At 36.9% G+C, this 20,968-nt stretch overlaps 2 protein-coding genes across 4 annotated transcripts; one reads left to right on the forward strand and one right to left on the reverse strand.

The window, feature by feature from the left end:
• The first annotated feature begins 582 nt into the window (after positions 1–582).
• LOC103989345 (uncharacterized) lies at positions 583–12,294 on the forward strand. The gene is made up of 7 exons (XM_009408158.3): positions 583–1,096; positions 2,667–2,766; positions 4,075–4,140; positions 7,182–7,293; positions 7,589–7,671; positions 7,921–7,982; positions 11,935–12,294. Exons 1-7 carry the CDS (start codon positions 879–881, stop codon positions 12,044–12,046), a joined length of 753 nt encoding a protein of 250 aa, XP_009406433.2. The 5' UTR covers positions 583–878; the 3' UTR covers positions 12,047–12,294.
• A 3,903-nt stretch (positions 12,295–16,197) lies between these two features.
• On the reverse strand, positions 16,198–20,719 carry LOC135581121 (uncharacterized). 3 transcript variants are annotated; one of them, XM_065114229.1, is made up of 3 exons: positions 20,522–20,719; positions 19,113–20,032; positions 16,198–16,565 (listed from the first exon to the last, which is right to left on the reverse strand). In XM_065114229.1, the coding sequence occupies exons 2-3, from the start codon at positions 20,022–20,024 to the stop codon at positions 16,419–16,421; spliced, it is 1,059 nt and encodes a 352-aa protein (XP_064970301.1). In that variant the 5' UTR covers positions 20,025–20,032; positions 20,522–20,719; the 3' UTR covers positions 16,198–16,418. The 3 variants fall into 3 exon arrangements, with proteins under 3 accessions (XP_064970301.1, XP_009406436.2, XP_064970302.1); XM_009408161.3 differs by having other exon boundaries at positions 20,502–20,719; XM_065114230.1 differs by having other exon boundaries at positions 20,456–20,719.
• Between the last annotated feature and the right edge of the window lie 249 nt (positions 20,720–20,968).

A 20,968-nucleotide genomic window follows, 5' to 3' on the forward strand; every position in this document is an offset into this window, starting at 1 on the left:
TTCAGTATGATGATCTAATAAAGTCTTTACCAGTTAAGTTGCCTTTACTATTGAAGAACTCATATTTATTTATTTTTATCAGATTCATTAGATTTGCACACGTTTTACACGCCATTAAGTGCACATGATAGTTTATAAGATGACAATAGGCAAACAGGAAAACTTAATGACGCTTCGTGTTATCCCTCTCTGAACACTACTCCTTCGTCCACCCAACGATTGAACGTAGCACTGGGACACCACCACACCTACCTACGGGTCCCAAACTTCTCCAATAACAAAGCAGGTCGATCTATGGGCACGATTAAGGAAAGTCAACGAAGTTTCTCATAAAGACATGACGCTCATCCGGGGCGTCGAAAAGAAACTAGCACTTACTAAGACGCACCGCTCGGTCTACCTTTCATGTGATTGGCGAAAGATGGGACCTACGGGTTGGTGATACGGATAAACTGCAACGGTGACATCCGGGAGCAGAAGCAATAGTGTGCAGAAAGAAAGAAATCTCATGCAGAAGACTACTGCTTACCTTCATCAGCATTGACGGCCACCAAAGATTATAAGCTACGGACAGAAGAGTCTAAATCTAACCTTAAAATGCCTCTTCGTCTCCACTTAAGACCTGCCCAACGAGAGCGAACCTAAGAGCCGGAGGTCCCTCCAAAGACCGATTTTTATCTGTCCTCCTCCTCCTCCTCCTTTGTCTCTCCCTTCCCAAATTGTTTCCACTCTTTTCTCGATCCTTCTTCCTTGGCCTCGTCGGAATTCGAGGTACAGCTCGTAGCCTCCTCCTCCCTTTGTAAGGCGGTAAGAATGTCCGAATTGGTCGGAGCGACCGGTGGTTTCTGAGAATTGGGGGTTGTGAGGTCTTCCTGTTGATGGGAGCCAGCGCCAACCCGTCGGGGAACACGGATGGGGCCAACGGCGGCCCGTTACGCGCAGGCGGCGGTGATGCGGGTGGAGGTGGCTCTTCGGTTCCTGGGAACCCTAGCAATGGCACCACGCCTGGGCCGGCGCAGGCGCTGAAGCATAACCCCGGGCTGTCAATTGAGTGGTCCGCGGAGGAGCAGACCATCTTGGAAGAAGGGCTTAGCAAGTTAGTACCTTGAGCTTTCCTCCCTTATGCTGTGGTAGAACTTTAATTTCTTTTGGTACCAAGGATAATTTGGCTCTTGAATGCTAAGATTTGGCTCTTTGGAACTTCGCGGGAAAATTTGTTATTTTGGTCAAATTATCTGGTCTATTAAATGCACAAATGACTTGTTGAGTTTGTTTGAATGGGAGATTCCTGTAATTTCTATGCTTTGGGAAGTATGATGAGATATTAATGCTTTACAGATATTTTAATTTTTTAGTATCTTTTTCCTCTTTTAGATTAAAGTCCATAAAATGTTATATTTATTGACTCATGTACTCATCAGTGCTTGAATCAAGTTATGGATTTGTGTCATCTTATTTCGTGAAAGATGGGGGAAAAAGTTGTTTTATGGGTAGTAACGAGTAGGAACACCCCAATTCACTCAACATCTCTATCCGCCCAAAGACTAGTAGAGTGTAACAAGACCTGCATTTTCTGGAACAGGTTTTCCTTTTCTTTTCCCCTTTGGGTAGTATCTGATTTGGTAAGGTGTGAACTTCTTATGAATAGAGTTCTAATGAGGCATGCCAACATGTATGACTTGGGGAATTAGTGTGATGCTGAAGAGGAAGCAACCATGTCAATGACACAGCATGTGCTTTGTCTGAGGTACCAAAGTAAGGACTATAAGGTGTCTTAGTCGTTCTAATGAAAAGGATAAGAAATCTACTGTATGGGCAAAATATTGAGTGATACACCTAGTAAAACTAGGTGTTGATATTTAATGAACTGATTTGTCATAAGTGCCTATGGTCACAATAATTTCTAGAGATAATCTAGCTATAAGGATATATGTAGTATGAACCATATATAGGATGAGAAGAAGGTTCTAATTTTTCTTATAATCCAGTAAGTAAGAAAATGCAGGATTCTTTCACTCATGCAAAGTCATCTCAAGATCATATTTAATTTTCTTGCATCTTCCTTTCTACTTCTTCATATTTAATTTTCTTGGTACAGGGTTGGTACCACCCAGTACAGGGTGGTACAGGACCATTGCTGAATTTTTTTTTTTTTGTTTTTTCAGCCTTTTTATTTTTTTGAAACTCTGCATACCAGCACTTTATGTGCTAATAAGCCCTGACCAGTATAATACCGGTACACAAAATTATGAACCTTGTTAAGAATTACAAAAAATTTAACTATATTTATGCTGTACATGGCAACTATTCCTAGTCCAAGCTCAAGTCTTGTGCTTACATAATAGGCCAAATCTGACCTACCTTTCATCATATGTTGCAAATTCTGAACTTACTAAAAAGTATTTTCTGGTTCAAAACAATTTTTCTTAAAAGTTCTATGTCATAAAAAAAATGACAAAGACAATGGTGTCGAAAGCAATTAGCAAAGCTAAGTTGGTTAATTGCATTATGGTGACAGTAAAAGAAGCTACCTGATTGTGTTGTTGCAACTGGTGTAAGATACATCTTCGAACTTGGTTCTTTCTAATGTATGTATTAATTTTCAGCCAGACTTTCTTTTTTCTTTTCTATTTGAACTTAGGTTTGATAATTACATGGAATTGCAGACATGCATCTGAATCAATTATAGTGCGTTATGCAAAAGTTGCCATGGAACTAAGGGACAAGACAGTTCGTGATGTGGCCTTGCGGTGCAGATGGCTGTCTGTAAGTTTGACAACCTGTTACTTGTTAGTATGCCTCTTTATTTTACCAACTGTATAGGCCTTTGAATTTTCTTGCAACAGTAAACATGCCCTGCTAATGTAAATATTTTGTTTTAGGAATTTTCTACTGTTTATGCATGAAGTAATTTTCTAAAACTCAACCTTCCCCATCCTTTCCATTCTTATATGTGGTGATTCAACAAGAGAGCCATGCGGATCATGGCTTTGGCATGGAAAGGACTATTCTAGTCTCTTATGGCAAATTTATATTGCAGGAACAACTAGGTAGTGATTTTAGTTTGTCTAAACAACTGAGAGCTTAAAATCTATGGTTATCTTCTGTTACAACAGGGTTCACTTCTCCATTCATTGCTCGATGGTGCTATTAATGAAGAAGGACAAGAAAAATAGTTTAAACAAGATATTTATGTAATTTTCTTGCAAAAATTTTGGTGCCTCTTGCAGCTTGTGACTATTGGTGACATACCAGATAATTGCCATGTGTGTTTGTGCAGAACATATTTATGTGATGCTCCTGTCCTTCCACTTTCACACTAGGTGCATAGTGAAAGGTAGGGTATCCAAGTCCATGGTAGGAGTTGTTTAGCATTCCCATTAACAACTTGTAAGCTATCATTTGACAACTTGTGAAAACAAAAAACTACCCATTCTGCGGCAAAATCCTTCTAACATTGAACTCTTAATGTCATAATTTTTTAATTACAGCAGTACTATTAAGTTCATTAGGACCCAGAACTAATTAATTTTTTAAAATAAATACCATCCAAACCAAGGATTTCAGTTTTATTGGTATATACTTTGTTTTTGCAGAACTATCAGCATACATTTGGGACAACAAAGAGCCCCATGCTGGTGTTATACTAGCAGTATACATCTAACATGAATCAAGCAGAGCAGCTTGTTCAGTCCTTGATCTGAATGTTTTGTTTCCTTGATGATAATGAGAATAAAAGATCTAATTAACATTGACAAAACAGTTTTGATTAAAATATCTGGCCTTAATAATCTTTAAAATTCTGAAATGATTAATTTTCAGATTAATAAAGCTCATGATGCATTGATATGAAACTTTTTTTTATTATAGTTGACATTTGCTGTTGTTTCAAACTTTCAATTGTCCTTGTATGTTTTATAAATAATAGATTATATGTTCTATGATTTTTTCCTATGGTGATAAGACAAGACAAATCTCCATAAGAACTTTATTTGTTTGTTTTTGGAAAATATCTTCATTTATGGTTATCAACTTTCCTTTTTGTAATTGAACATATTTCATTTCCTCCTCCAGAAAAAGGAGAACAGTAAGAGAAGGAAAGAAGACCACAACTTGACAAGGAAAAGCAAAGATAAGAAGGTATGTTATTGTCGGTATCTAAATGCTTGGTCTCTTTCTTTGGTTATGGGTCTAAAAGTCTGAGTCATAAGCATTTTTTACTTCTAGATCCATATTTGCCTGAATAATTATTTCTTGTCATTGTGTTGCTTCCGTTAACTACCACAGCTGTTTTTGTAACAAAATAATCATTGTTTTATGGATATTCATGAAGAATTAATATTTTTTTTGTTCTATTTTCTTGAAGATGCATGTAATTTTTGCCTTGCGCAATCAATGGTTCATGGATTTCACCTTGGCTTTTCTTTGCTCAATTTTTCTGAAGATGAGACCCAAATAGCTATTTCAGATAGTGACTTATGAAGGGTTCCTAGCCATATTCTCCATGATACTTGCCCACAGATTCTTCGTGGTTAGTTATAGAGCCATGCAAATAAATCTTACCCTTTTTCTGTATCAAATTGTTAAGGTGTCACAATGTGGTTTTGTGCTAGGGATGTGACCTAATCATTGGTCAACTTTGCAAATGACTTGATGAAAAAGGCTGGTGACATTGAGATGACTTCATGTCATGGTTTAGATACATACATTTGTGTCTTAATGCGCATAAAGTAACAAACACTTGCTTTTCCTTCTCTCTTTACTTAAACATCCATTCCAGCTTTTGTCATTTTACCTACATGATGCTCCCTCTCTTGTCACTTGTTTCTTTTTTGCATAGATTATGTTTGTTATGAAATATATAGATGACCAAAGAATCGGAGAAAAAAGCACCAGACACAAACTAAAAAATCAATCACAGACTTTTCATGGTTTGGCTTGTAAACCTATATCCATGGCAAAGACGGACGATTTACTATGTCAAAGATGTACTCATAAGTTCATATTCATGCTCTACTGCTCTGTTTCTTAAGTTTCTATTTTCTTTAACATACTATCGTACAAAGTTTTAAATCTTGATTTGGTAGCAGTTCAGTGATCTACCAGACTGGTGTGATACCAGTTTACCAAGTTGTATAGGGACCCATATCACCCAGTACTAGCTGAAATAACAATAGATAATTATACTGACCAGTACCAGACACACAGTATGATACTGTTTCTTTGTTGCTTGTTGACTGCTATTTGGAAACTCTGCTACCGTATTCTGTAGGTAAAATATCTTCATTCTTGGAATGTTTACATGCCTTTATATGTGAAGTTGCTGAAGTTGATTATGTTATTTTCATATCATGTTGTGGTGATAACGATGTTTTATATGCATTTGAGTTCTTTTAAATCTTTTAAGTTATTTTTGTTTGGTGTGCCAGTCAATTTTCTTGTTTTTTCTTTGTTGGTTTTCCTTTTATTTTATTTTGGAAAAATGGTGATCGAACCATTTGATATTCATCTGATCTTATTTTTAAGTTCAAGTTGATTTTAAAACTGATTCTGAGGGTCCATGTTTGAACCTTCAGAAAAAATGACATGATCATTCAGAACAACCCCTACCAACCCATTCCAACAAGCATAATGACACACCACTTTTTCTTTACTCATTTTTTTTTAGAAGGCACATTTCCGTGAATGATGCATTACATGGTTTGAATATTCTGTTCATTTGTTGACTTTGGAAGCAGCATAAGATTTATACAATCTTGGATATCCTCTAGTTGGGCTGAAGTGTTAGTCTTAATTGGTTAGATCTACTAAAAGGTTATGGAATCCTGACCTGAACTGACAGGCAGTTAGTTTCGATTGATTCAGTTGATGATATTATGGAGGATGGTAATGATATCAAAGTGAAATAAAGGATGGGAGAGAAAGTGGGTAGTCACTTGGCTGTAAGACTCAGGTGCATCTGCATCGGGGATGGTGATGTGTCGTCACATGGCTAATAAGTTGATCATCTACCGATGGAAAATGTGTGATGCTGTGGTATGTGGACATCATGTGGCAGGACCTTAGTGTATGAAATACTTTAAAGATGATAGAATAATAGGAAGTCAGGAAAAGAACATGCTAATGATGATTATCAGTGAAAAGGAGGGGAGAGCATAGGAAAAAGAAAAGGGAGAGGATGACAGGAGTGTGGTGAGGGCAAACACTAAGCTGAAGGAAAATCACAAAAGAATGTGTGAAGGTTTCATCGTCTTTACTCCTGATTTGTTTGAAGGTTAGCTTTGCAAGAGTATAATTTGATTGATGGAGAATTGTAATGGTTTTTGTTGGCTTCATTTAGGGCCACATTGAAGTGTCAAATGACTTTGATATACCTCTCTGGGTATGAATTTTATTTACTATAATATGGTATAGCTTGCAATTAAATAGATGTAATTGAGCGTATCAGTATATTTGTTGGAGCTTCTTTAAGTAGTGGCAGCAGGAACCTTAAGGGGTGTTCAACCGGTTCGGACCTACCTAACTGAACCGGTTCAAAACCGATTAATTTGGTTCGGTTAACCGGTCTGTAATTTCAGGCAAGGTTCGACGTAATTTGGCGTATCACTCAATACGGGCGATATGTATCAGTCCCCTATTACGCCCCAATGTATCGTGTGTCGGTACGCTTGGTTTAGCTTGGTATAACTTGGTACGTACTGTATCGACAACTAGTCGGTACATCAGTATGGACCTATAAAGCGATTCATGAATTCAAGTAATTAAAAAAGTATTTTTTTAAATTGTGTCGAATCAGAATCTTGGTTCAACTGGGTCAACACGGTAAGATTTGTGTAATTTGGCCCACATCATTTGTGAAATTATGGTATTGAAATTGGGCCATTGGGTCGGTTTGATTAACCGGTTTGAACCGGTTAAGGGCTTAAGATAGTGAACTAGGTCGGGCTAATATTGTTTAAATTAAAATTGGTTCAGTTCGGTCCGAACAGAAGAATACCCCGAACCGAAATCACATCGGTTCGGTTTGAACACCTATAGGAACCTTGTATTTTGGACTCACATTCTTATGAAAGAATGTGAAAGAATATATATGTATTTGTATATACAGCTGGCTTCTGAGTTAATGAATTGATTTATGTTGTCAAAGCTTGATTTAATGAAGTCATCTATCCTTGTCACAGGAGAAAGTTACAGATTCTGCAAAATCATCAGGCCACCTTGGGACACGACCTAATGTTCCTCCGTATGCACTGCCCATGCTTCCTGTGGATGAAGATGATATTTCATATAAAGGTTTTAATATCTTCCTTTAGCCATTCTACTTGTATTCATTTGGATTTGCTCAGTTTATTGCTGTTGTATACAATTACTGCATCCGTTTAGTATTTCGATAGTGTACAGAGTCAACATTCCTTGTTTTCAATCATTACTGCTAGAGGAATAAATGATTAACTACAACCACAAGCAGCAATGCTAGAAAATCAAGCAAAGCTAAAAAAGTTCAGATTTCATACAAGCTACATAATTTTCCAGTAAGGATTTGATCACTCTAATGTTGATGTACTAAGAATGCTCTGTCTTTTTGCAGCAATTGGTGGTCGAACAGGAGAGCTTCTTGAGAATAATGCAGAGACCTTCACTAAAATATCAGCAAATTTTGCTAACTTAAGGGTACCTGCATATGCATGTAGCACTTTTTAATTATTTGGAGTGAACATGAAGTGAACTTACTAGCACACTCTCTGGTGCACATAGCTTATCTTCTGATTGGAATTTATGATCAGAAGTTGCTGACTCATTGAGAAGTGTCTATCTCATAATGTTTGCATGGACACTTTCAGATTTTAGATCCTTTTTATGATGAATCAAAATAAAATGGCAGTTGGAAAATTGATCTCGTAATATTTTTTTTCTCTGCAGATTCAGGATAACATCAATCTATTTTGCCAAACACGGGACAGCATACTTGCAATTTTGAAAGAGTATGTTTCCAGTTTTTGAGTGCTGCATGCTGCATCGTTTTCTCATTATCAAATTTTTGGCTTACAATGGATACATGCTAGTTTATGTTGTAAAGATGTGCATCTTCTTTGCAGTAAAAATCTGATGCAATCATATACATAATATTAATTGTTATCTTTCTTGATCCAGCATCATACTTGTTAGATATATGCCATCATTTTTCGAAGTCAACTGGACTATTTACCTAGAAATTTTTACTAAAGCCAAGGAATAGTTGTACAACTGGCACTAAATGTTTTCTCTTTCATGTAGGAACCCTTTTTAGGATTCCTCGTATTAAGCATCACTTTGCATGCTTTTGTCGGATGCTATATTTATCAGTTTGAGAGGAACTAGACCACTTTCCCCTCATCCATACTAAAAAGCATCATAGACTCATTACCAAGAATTGCAGGCTAAAGGATTAACTGTTTGACGCTGCAAATAATCCACAGTTGAGGGGAACTTAGCAGAGGATACATGGCGATCAAATTGTTTAACCTTTGTTATTTTACAAGAGACTGGATGCGGGTTTTTAGGGGTGACATTATTTGAAATTATGGATAATGATAAGAATGGTGATGGTGACATGCCAAGCACATTCTCAATACATTGGTGGAAGTAGCTCAATAGGTAGTGCAGGAAACAAAGTCCCTGGGTTCCAACTTCAACATTACAGGACTCAGATTTAGATAAACGTGGTTGGAGGTTCATTGAAAGAGGGAGTACAAACACATGCACAGGAAGGACGTGATGGTTTATATGTATAAGTCATAAAATAGCAGAGGTTTTTCTCCTATAGATATTAAATAAGCAATTTCAAGTACATGACCTTTTGCGATAATTAACCAATATTTGAAATTTTAATCCATAAAGTACAACTCACTAATAATCATAAATAATGTCAAATACATAAATAATTTTGTGAATATGGAAATTTGTCAGTAATAATCACCTGCCACTGAAACTGATCCTTTTCCAAGCACATTTCTCAGCAACTGAACTAATTATTTCTAGCAGGATTAAGCATTTCCAGTATCTACAAACTTGTATTAGTAACATAAGTTTTTAATTAGAAACATAGTTAAGGTTATACAGCTACAAGCATAAATAACTAAAAGTATAATTATTTTTGCTGATGTTCATGTGATCTATGGTCTGCTTGATGCATAGCGTCTTCGTTTAACGAGACTCACATTGGTTGTGGATCAGGATTTGGGTAGTGTATAAATTACAACTCATTTCATATTGTCAAACTCCTTTTTAGTGACATATAACCCAAGGGCGTCTTCAACTAGTGATAATTATGGTACCAGAACGATAACTGTTTGTGGTGTGTGGATCATGTTGGGATCTCAGTGAACTTTTGGTTTGACAAAGGCATGCACTGATATGGTAGCAATGGCATAGCATGTCCTAGGGGCTTCCAGACCCCACATAACTTATGGGGTATTGATGCAATTTTTTGAGTGTGATATGTCTTCTGACAAAGACATCATGTTTTTAAGTGGCGTGATTATAATATCCCAATATGATTAGTTCATGTTCTGATTAGTCTCACATTAGTTGTGGGTTAGGCTTTCATTACATGAGTTCAGTTCTCTTATGAATATTAATTTTTAGGGCATTGCCCATATGGTTTCGAGATTTAGTTATGACAAATATAGTATTAGAGCAACAATCAGGGACATATGTGCATCTAGAAAAATCATTGGTTCAAGAAAGACATGCACTAACAGGGGCATGGTGAGCCCTTAGAGCTTTCAGAACCCACATTACCTATGGGGATCATGATAATTTGATTTGTGTGTAATATGTGTTTATCTTGATGAGTGCATCAAATACTAAGTTGGTAAATCATAATATCCTGGTTTGATCAGTGCCACATTGGTAGTAAACTAAGCTTTAATTGGGAGTACTTCCTTTTGGAGGCATAAAGTTCACATGGTTCTGTTTTTGGGTTGTGAAATGATGGCTGAACACTTTTCCTAAAGATATTAAGGTAAGATGGATCATTCTTGCTTTGCCTACATGCAATGTGGTTTGGTTTGAAAAAGAATGTGAGGATTTATAAGAAAACCTTAATCTGGGAAATTCTTTTGAGTGTGCACTTTTTGCTTATAGAGTTCAGATGAGATCTCCTTCACAGGAACGACAATTTGTCATAGATAACGTTTTGTAGTATTTACCCACTTGGAAGAGCTTTCTAGGTGAGGGTTGTGGTTTGTTTGTTTATTCTAAGCTAGCTTATCATATTTTAGTATATCTTGCAATGGTAATTGTGGAATTGATCTTGGGGTGCATTTGCAGGTTGTTTTGAAGTTTCTTGATGTGGTAATGGGTGTTTTTTCCTTTTATATCTAGTGATGTTAAAGATGTATCACCATATGTAGCCCCATGGCATAGACTACACAAATAAAGCTAGTGATATAATGATGTATTATCATATTTAACCTCATCACATATTTAGCTCCATAAGGCTAGTGGTATAAGTAAAATATAATGCCATAAACCTACAGCATGGGCTACACATTACAAATCTGTCTACCTCTGTTCGGGTGAGGTCATAGCATAGATGTTCTTAGAAATAATTTTAATTTGAATAATAGGTTGAAAAGACATGAATTTTAAATTTCCCAGATAACAAGTCAAATGTATGCCTGATTCATGATTTTTGCAAATTTTAATGTAGGACAGATTCTTAAATGCTTTGTCATATTTCTTTCTGAAACTATTTAGGTCAAATAAACTTCTATCATATACTTTTTTTAAAGAAACCAGAGAACTGATCAGGCACTTGCCTGATCATTCTTGCAAATCACGTCACTATACCCTCAAGATGCTAAAGGCCAAATAAGCTGATCGATGAAGCTTCACTGTGAATTCTCTCTTGAAAATCAAACATGTGATATTGATTTCATGAAATAAAGCAATAAATCTTGACAATCACTAGAATATAGAACCAGAGAGACAGTTGAGAGAGGAGAGATGGGCTTTTGGCCCTCAAAAGCATTTTGTCTTCCTTTGTTTCTTCTCTAAGATCCCTTTGAGCTCTCTCCTGCATGTTTTCTGATGTGATTGATTATCACATTTTAATTTTATTGTTTAGATTCTCATAATTGCATAGGTTGTGACGTGGAGGTTGAGAATAGAGGGTTAAGGTGGAGGAGGAGAATTACATAATCTAGACTTTGGTAGTGTTTGGGAAATTTCAGTACCTGCAACAGAGCAGCTGTCTGTTATTCCCTATGTGGATTGACAAGTATCAAGATGGGGGCTTTCCTCATGTTTGTCTGATAACAGAATCCTAGGAATACATTTTGGGCTATATGTTATGTTACATTCTCAAGAATGTTAGACTTTTAAGTGGGGAGAACATTCGACTTGGTTTGTCCCACAATGAAAGCATATGGTGGATTGTGTTAGTATATTGCTGATCCACGAAATGTTTGCTTAATTTTACGTTATATGTTGTCTTTGATATAATTTGAAAGATCACCTTGTATGTTTCCCTTATTTAGCATTTTTTTACAACTCAACTGCTGAATAAGTTGGTTAGAACCTAATTAGTAGCCTCCTTTTCTACTATTTCGGAGCCTATCTTAGGATCATGTAATGTCAGCACAAACAAGTTGTTGAGCAAAGTTCTGGCAATTTTATCTTGATAAGCCTGTCTGTTATCATAACCTTATTACTTGTCAACATAGCCGAGTCTGTACTTATATGTATTTAACATGTGACGTTAGCATCCAAGTATCAATGACAAATCTGCAAGTCCCAACTCTTTGGGCTTGGCATTATCCAATTACACTATACAAAATGTTTTGTTAACTAATCCTCAGACTATTGTCATCAAACCTCTTAAAAGAATTTGGTGGCTTCCTAAATTCTGTCTTTTGAAATATACATGAAACTAACTTCTCCTATCTGCAGCTTGAATGATATGCCTGAAATAATGAAGCAGATGCCACCACTTCCAGTAAAGTTGAATGAAGAACTTGCCAACTCTATCCTGCCAAGGACAACCATGCCTATGCAGAATTGACAGGAAAAAATACCAACTTGATCTGAATCTACATACAGTAGTTATCTTATCTAGTTTTCCTGTTTGTTGTATATTATATTTCTTATGTTCTGATGATGATATCCGATGATAAGTACATAGTCGCTACAGACAACCTATGCACCATCAAGGATACTGTATCAGTTATATTAAAAACAGATGCTAGTCATTTTTGTAACAGATGTTGATTCGTCAGATTAATATAGAGTGCATATGTAGTCCTTACTCCATATTTGTGTTTGGTGTACAGTAATATAGATGACACAATCAGACCAGTGATCCTCATTGTTAAAGGGTGATGTTCTATTGTCATTAAGTTTGTCTCTTCCCTCGTGCTATTGTCATTTTAGACGAAACCTAGTTTTCCTATCTTGTACACTATTTGTTGATCTTTTGTCGTTAATTCATATAATTACTTAAATTTTTATTTATAGTTTCTATTAAAATATTTTTAGGTTTTTTTAAATCTCCCCTCGTTTCACTTATATAATTTTATGTTAAATTCAGAATACTTCAGTTCAAAGCTCTTACAATAACTAAAAAAGGAGATATTCCCTAAAGACACTTATTTAGTTGCTTTATCAGATATCTAGTTCTCATGCAAAGATCCACTAAGTAATGGTACATGCACCTCATGCTCTAATTAGAAGCCTGAATGCAGCGACTGCGATGAGTGACAAAACATTAGTCAATCTCGGTACCTTGAAACTCTTTAAATGGCACACAAAACGTTAGTCATCTCGGTACCTTGAAACCCCTTAGATGGCACAGGGTTGGATGGGGCTCTCGGGTATCAAGGAATGCGTTGCCCCGTGCTTCACTCATTGTTTGTTGCTCGTTGCTTGCTCGAAAAAAAAAGCCTGTTTTAGCTAGTTTTTGGGTCGTTTTTATGTGTTGTGATGATCGCGATGGTGACGTGAAACGTCAACTATCTCAGTATCCTAGAACCACCTAAGTGGAATAAGGCTAGATGGGGCTCTCGAGTTTAAGGTGCTGCCTTGTGCTTCGCTCACTGTCCCTCGCTCGTCGCTCACTTGCCAAGCCAAAAATGACCTATTTTGACCAAATTGTTAGTCATTTTCACGTGTTGCAACAATCGCGGTGAGCGACACAAAACATTAGCTATCTCAACACTTTAGAGCCGCCCGAGTAGCACAGGATTGAATGAGGCTTTTGGGTATCAAGGAAGGTGCTGCCCTGCACTTCGTTCACTATCCATCGCTTGCTGCTCGCTTGCATGGCAAAAAATGACCTGTTTTGACTAGTTTTTGGGTCATTTTTACATGTTGCGGTGATTGCAGTGAGTGGCATAAAATGTCAATCATCTCAGTACTATGAACCCCCGGTGGCACAGCGTTGAATGGGGCTCTCAGGTATTATGGAAGGCTCTATCCTGTGCTTCGCTCATTGTCCATTGCTCGTCACTTACTCGCGTGACTAATCAACAATCTCGGTACCCTAGAACCCTTTGGGTGGCACAAGGTTGGATGGGACTCTTAGGTATCAGGGAAGGTGTTACCCTGCGCTTCGCTACATCAAACCTAGTTTACCGTCAATTGATTCTTTCAGTAGTTATATCCATGACAAATACTTGGATTTTGTATGAAAGTCTCCTTTTCACTAGCTGCAACATGATTATATGATACTAAATTCTTAGAAATAAAGCAATTACGTTGTTATCCTTTTGTTGGATATAGTATCATTTATCAATATTAATCAGCATAAAAGAAAACTCAATTGTAATGATGATAAATCATACCTTTATATAAAGAATAAATATTATTTCATAATTTTAAACATATACATATGAATAACTAAATAAATATATAAAAATAATAATTAGATTATTATTTATCACATGCAAAATTTTATCAATATATTATATGAGAAAACTATAAAAGAAAATTATATTTTATAGTTTAAAAATTTCATATGGAACCTTATACCAATCAACCCATTTTAATTGGATAGATTCATAATTGAACTATCTAAATTGGGCTCATAGATTTGGGTTAACTATTCGCCCAATTAGATCTATCAAAATTAAAGTTGACCAAAATAAAAAATTAAATAAGATTTGACTTTTTTTGAATTTGATCAAAACTTGATTAATCTAATTTAAATCTAGTCAAGTAGTCAAAATACAATCATGATTAAGTTCGATCAAAATATTTAAATAGATCAAATTAATCAATTTTATAATAGAGAACATAAATAAAAAAATTTCTTTCTAAAGGATAAAATTATAATTTTTCGTAGGATATATAGTAGAAATATCCAACTTTTGAAGAGCATAATTAGAAAATAAAATTTAAGGACACAAATTAGAATTATTTATTTTTGAGGGATAAACATATCTTTTTAATTAAAAAAAGCCTAACTACTCACTACCCCTGTCGCGTTACTCCTCACACACGAGTCTCGTTGGTGGTGCACCAATTGTCCGTCGCATGCATGCCACTCGTGGTGGTATGCCTCTTCTCATGCAGTCGATCAACGACCTTACTGGTCGCGATGCCATGCTGTCGTGTCCTACCGCCATGTTCCTCATCGATGGAACACCTCCATGGTGTACTGCTTGACCAAGTACTACCAAGGGATTGTACCATCGCGTGACCTTGCACACGCATCGATTAGCAACCCCCATAGTTGTTGCAACGTGCGACTGCGCCCATGTGTCCCCCGTGTAGCCGATAGGTACCGCAATCTTCGGGGCCGATCGTAGCTAGCAAATGCTACTATAGTAGCTTTACTATAGTTATTGCATGCAACAGCGTTGCTGTAGCTGTCGCACGTTATTGCTAGCGATTGGACAAGCGACCACTAGAGGCCATTGCCCTCAATAATACTATTGTCGACAATAAGCTATCGATAGTGATTCAATGATTAAACATGAGGAACCTTGCATCGTCTGTAAGCAAGAGATAAAACAAACTAGATAAGAAGGCAGATCGACAACACATAGATCATTCAAATATCGTAAATCAAAACTAGATAACACCCTTTCATAAGCGAAGGGTGATAATAAATAGATCTAAAATACTTTTAAGATTTAAAGTATTTGATTTTAAAACATATCTCTAATACTAATTGTAAGCATAAAAATCATAATTATGCTATTGTTATATGAAAAACTTTAGTACAATAAATAGAAATCAAATAACAACATACGTGTACCTTTTATGCCATTTAGAAAGTCTTGGTCTGATCTGCAAGAGTATCATCGTCGGATCCGAAAGTTGCAATGATACTGATATGCAAGAGAGCTAGACTCTTTCTCCTCTCTTCCTATCATTCACAAGAATACTCTAAGCAATGGATTATGAATAAAGAAAAATGATAAAAGATATGTAATATCTCAATAATTGGTTCATGTGACTAAGTGGAGATGAGATAACCTCTCAATAACATCACGTATCAATACCGAGTCCCTAGAATGTTCTATCTATTTATAAGCGAGAGCAGAAGGTCTAGAATAAATAATTAAGAGAGTCTCTCCCATTAAATTCATTTTCTAAGGAATCATATAATAATTGAACATTCTTTTTATTAATCGATAATCATAATCAGAATTTAATCGTATCTATAATATATTTTATCTAATTATATATGCCATATAATTTAATAGGCAAGGCTTTCGATCTTATCAAATGTAGATTGGCGGCAACTACCGTTCAAGGCCAAACATTTTTTATCGAATGTACGACTCTCAATCTTGTTAGACATAGATCAGGCTCTCAACTCTATTAGAGGCTATTAATCTGCAAGGCCAAATTGGATGCGAGGCTCTTGATCTCGTCAGCCACAAAGTCATGCTTGCATCGAAGGCTTTTGATGTTGTTGAAATGGAGATCTCGGTCGAGAGGCAAGCAACCGCCTTTGGAACGGAGGAAGCGCAGCTGAGATTGGATTTAAGATTCTTAATGACATCGATGAGAGAGGGGTCGAGAGCGTCAATGTGACATTCCACATCGACGCGATGGGCACGGCAGAAGAGGAGAGTCATCAAACACTTACGACAGATGAGTGGAAACAAAGATGAACACATCCATATAGCACATTCCAAAAAACTATGAGAAAAAATTGCACGTGTGGTGAAATCTGCTCACATTTGTAATGCAGTAACATCTTGATATGCAAACCACTCTTCCATATACATGGCAATCAAATATTACATAGACCAAAACATGTTATAGACCTGCTTATATTGGTCAATAAATATCATATTTTAGTGAAATCTTCTCATATTTGTTAGAAATAATAACAATATATGTGCAAATCCATATACTTTACAGAGAGAGGAGACATCTTCTGTCATCCAAAACCAAGAGTGGGGCAGAAGAACCACAATGACTCATTTTACATTCTTGATAAGCTCTTGATGATCCCTGACCTTACAGAGATCGCGTTCGAGTTTCTTCATCTTTGCTTCTTGCTCCTTAATGATGAGCACAAGCGATCTCACATCCAAAGCTTCAGATAATTCACTTAGGGACTGGGACTGCGAAATTATAAAGATCAACCTTTAGCATTGCGTTAGATGTTCTCCATACAATAATGGAGAGAAGTTTCTTTCTCCCCTTTTCTTTTGTAGCTAAATTCAAGTAGATAAATCGAAAGCACCCGCCGAAACAAAAATGTTCAAATACAAAGAAGTGCTCCAGATTGGCACAGAAATATGTTCCAAGACAAATGAAAATGTTCCTCTTTCTGTGCATTCAACACCCTAAGTTCACAAAAATTTCTACCCAAACATCAACAAACCTGACGTGCTTCAAATTATTACATCCTTGGCTTTTCTGCAGCAAGCATGAATTTTCTAATATGAACTTGCATGCTTCATTTTTTTATATAATATTCCAGAATTGCATTTGTAGTTTGTGTATTTAATATGGATGAGAATCTTTCAAGATCATAGTCTGCCCTAAATATAGTAAATAATATTTTGTCGAATCATCATGAGGTGAAATGACGCAACCAGAATGTTTATGACAATGTTTACCAGTCATGACACACAAATAAAAGGAACAGACTGAATTATTATTATAAAACCAAAGACCAATTCTCAGCAAAATATTCCAAGCAAGGAAGAATATAATGGTTATCAATCCATAAAAAACTCAAAATAGTCAACTCCATATTGGAAATGATATGTACATCACTGCAGCCATCCAAGGCATTCACATAACACAATGAAGAGCACTCTTCAGCAAAACAAAGCAATGCCACAAAGAATTGGCAACCCGAATAAGAAAGCAGAATCCTAAAATAAGTTGCAGAAGTCACCTTATGTATGTTAATCAGATTGGCATCCAGTATCAGCCTTTTGTTAACTATATCCTAAAACATGCAGCGTTGGGCTTGTTTATTTGTGGCAATATGGGGTAAATATGAAGCAACCTGAACCAGACTGTCCGAAGTACAAAGAACAGACACAACATGGAAAGCTGATACTGCAGCAACAGAATTTACTACCTCAAACCATTTATGAGAAACCAAAAAATTGCCCTCAGGCACCAACCCAGAATGTTAAGCATCTAAGGAAAATGGACCACTATCTTAACATGGTGATAAGGTTCTATCATAGAAAAACCTGATATACCTTCCTTCGTATTTAATCAATGTGAGAGAGCTAGAAATCGGCTGATTGAGACAAAAGAAGGCAGATGGAATGAAATGGGTGGCAAAACTTAAGGCAATGGAGCTAAAGATTCAGATCTAACATGATGCTGTAGAGTTAGGCTTTGATAGTTTGAGAAGTTCAGATCGTGTAAAGTGTGTGAAATTGAATCAGAAGGACTGCATAATTGACCACAAACAAAGTAACTTTAGCTAAAGCTGCACAAAGGAAACCCAAAAAGAGGGAGGCAATTCATTCGCAAGCGTAGCAATAAGATTCAGGAAATTTTTGAAAGTTCATGAGTTATTTCATCAACAAATAGTTAACCATATTATTTGCATGTGCACAATTAAACAACAATTACAACACCAATAACTAGCTCTAATGTCCTGATTATTTACGCCAGCAAAGGGAATGCAGATGATCAAAATGTGAATTAAATATCTTGCCCATTAATTATGTACGTAAATGATGTTTGTCACGATAAAGTTCATAATACATAATTCATCAAATATCATGTATATCTACATACTAAATATATTTCTATTACGCTGCACTTTTCACAAACTTCCCAAATTAACCAATATTTTTCTGGGTCCAAATTATCCAATCTTGCTGACCTGATACCTAATGTCAAGGTTATGTCGATGATTACAAGCTCATAAGCAAAGTAGGCTAACAAATCCTTCAAGCAAGTAGAGAAATATCAGAACTGTGTCCTATGCATTAAAGAAATTCCATTTTTTTAAAAAAAGCTTTAATAAGAAAGTGTGGCACTCTGAATCTGTGAGATCATGCTGTTAGCTAAGCGGGCCACCTAAATCTGCCTATGTTTTTGGGAGAAGAAGGAGAATGCTTGTGCCACAAAGGACCTGAAAATACCAAAGGCGCACCAGAGGTATGCTTTAGCCACAATCTACAGAGACTTTGGCTCATGCAAGAGATTGTGCCACTACAGGGATGACTCAGACGAGTAGTGGCAGCCTGCTTAAGCCTAGAAGAAAACAGCTTCAGGATCCCAAGAACTGGCCAGGTGCTGGCCTTTGAGAGTTCATTGACAAATTTTCTACACCACATGTGGTGTTAGCACTATCTGTCGGCTGCATGAAACCACTCAACAAGAAGATAGTTGAAAATAAAATCTTCCATATAGTTTTTCAAAGAATAAACATGGATAGCTAATGGACCCTGAGTGTCTGAATCTCCTTTTCTATTAAATATTGATTCATTAGAATCTTTTTAAGATATTTGTTGGTGATGCAATCGTGATGGCCTTCCTCAATTGTGTAAAGTTAGACTAGCTTCAACAAATGCAAGGTGCTGTTAAGAGATTGAATAGTGAAAGAAAGGCTTTGTCTTCAACAAATGCAAGTTGAATCAGAATATGGAAATAAGCAAGAGATAAGAAATCTAAGAAATTAGATTAACCTTTTCCAATAGTTGCACACGCTGATTTAGTTCTTCCACCGAGGCCCCTTGCTTGTGAACCACTTGGAGGACATTCATCAAATGTGACTGGAGAAATTCTGTGCAGTGCTTCCCAAGATTGCATTGTGGAAAGGCAGATTCACAGCCAACTTGGTAGAAAGGGCAGTTGACAAGCTTCATCGAGCAGACAGTTATGCAGTGTCTATCCATCTCACCCCTCATGATGCTCTCTGAGCACATCTGCTCACACGGGATGACCTTAAAATGACACACTAAGTCATGTTCTTCTGCATGAATAGCAGAAAATTTAGCCTTACATCCAGCATTCGTGCAATTTAATATCCTGAAACCACATTGGCTTCTGTGGTCAGCAAGTTGTTGGGCAGTATCGAACTTCATCGAGCAGTGGAATGTAGAGTTCAAGTCTACATTCCTGAGCAGAATTTCTGCGATGGCTTCTCTCCTCTCCATTGACCAGAACACATTTGTCTCCATTTCCTGCACAAAATCATCAATCTTCTCTTCTCGGCTTTCACTCAACAACCACCCCGAAACACGGCTGAACAAATTCCGTTTCGAACTTGCAAACTCTTCAACAAGAACGGATATGATGTCAATCGGGTGATCAGATAATTCTTCCACCGAATTGATGCCATCACCTCCTTGGACTGCAGCTTCTGCAATGTACATCTGACTTCGTTGTGTGAGATAGTCTACCATCTCCTTCCTCACAATGACAGCAACAGAAGCTGGACCCGTGAACAGACCAGTGGTATTGTCCACACAAGCTGTGGCCAATCCAGGCAGCAGTAGTCGTGCTATCTTTCGCACCAACTCCTTATCGCACTGATTGCAATGAAAGGATGACACACTCTCTTTTACCGGTGGAGGAGCTGATTCTAGCACATCCATTGTTCCTTCTGCCCAAAATTTATGAATCAATATCAATATCAAGTGATTCCTAGTGATGCCAAGCAATACATAAATGATTGCCCATGGTCTCACTGTTATTAGCACTACAAGCAATTCATTCGCAAGGGGAAACAGGGTGAAAATTTTCTATTGGTAGCATCAAATACCTAAAACCATACAAATGAAAACTTGGGAGACTCAACGAAAAAAGGTATTACGGTTGGTGGCAACCAACAACATGCATAATTGGTGGAATCATCATCAAACAATATATAACAATATACTTCTTGGATTAAGTCTGCAGTCATTAAAAACAGGGGGGTTCAAAAATAATCTTTCAGCATGATGCAAAAGACAAAAAAAGAACTGCAAAGGATGGGCAAAAGTGATGCCTTGACAGAACTACACTAATCAGATCCATCAAAGCTTACAAGAAGAGAAGTTCCAGGAATCAATCTCAAAGGGAGACGAAGTAACCTCCTTGGCGCGGAACTTACCCTCACGGATCAAAAATTCCTTTGATTCCGTGAAAAATCCAGATCAAGGGAGAGAACGAAGACGGCCGCAATTAAATGAGCTAAACCCTACCAATAAACTAAAAAGGCAATAAGAAAAAAGGAATTGGAGCATGGATGGAGATCTCAGGGGCAGCAGCAGGCGGAGTCGTCTTTCGCTTGGAGACGAAGGAAACACCTCGTATTGTGCAAGGTTGATCGTAGATTAATAGCTATGCGCGGTGCTTCTCTGCGCCGTTGGATGTGATTTCCGACATCAGACGTTGATGACTGTTCGAATTCGACGGTGATGAGATCTCTACCGCAGACAATCTTTCTGCGGCAAAAGTCAACGTTTCTTTCCATAAACTGTTGTAGTTAACTTGGGGAAGTCGTCAAAGTCAAACGAGCTGTCCGAACATTTGCTCGGGAAATCTCTTCACCGGGAAA

The sequence above is a fragment of the Musa acuminata genome, chromosome BXJ2-6 (genome assembly GCF_036884655.1).
Source record: "Musa acuminata AAA Group cultivar baxijiao chromosome BXJ2-6, Cavendish_Baxijiao_AAA, whole genome shotgun sequence".
NCBI classification, from domain to species: Eukaryota; Viridiplantae; Streptophyta; class Magnoliopsida; order Zingiberales; family Musaceae; genus Musa; species Musa acuminata.

Coding starts and splice junctions, on each gene's coding strand:
- LOC103989345 (XM_009408158.3), top strand. CDS start 879: ATGGGAGCCAGCGCCAACCCGTCGGGGAACACGGATGGGGCCAACGGC. Junction 2,767..4,074: donor TGCGGTGCAGATGGCTGTCT/GTAAGTTTGACA, acceptor TTCCTCCTCCAG/AAAAAGGAGAACAGTAAGAG. Junction 7,983..11,934: donor ATACTTGCAATTTTGAAAGA/GTATGTTTCCAG, acceptor TCCTATCTGCAG/CTTGAATGATATGCCTGAAA.
- LOC135581121 (XM_065114229.1), bottom strand. CDS start 20,024: ATGGATGTGCTAGAATCAGCTCCTCCACCGGTAAAAGAGAGTGTGTCA. Junction 16,566..19,112: donor GTGTGCAACTATTGGAAAAG/GTTAATCTAATT, acceptor ATAATTTCGCAG/TCCCAGTCCCTAAGTGAATT.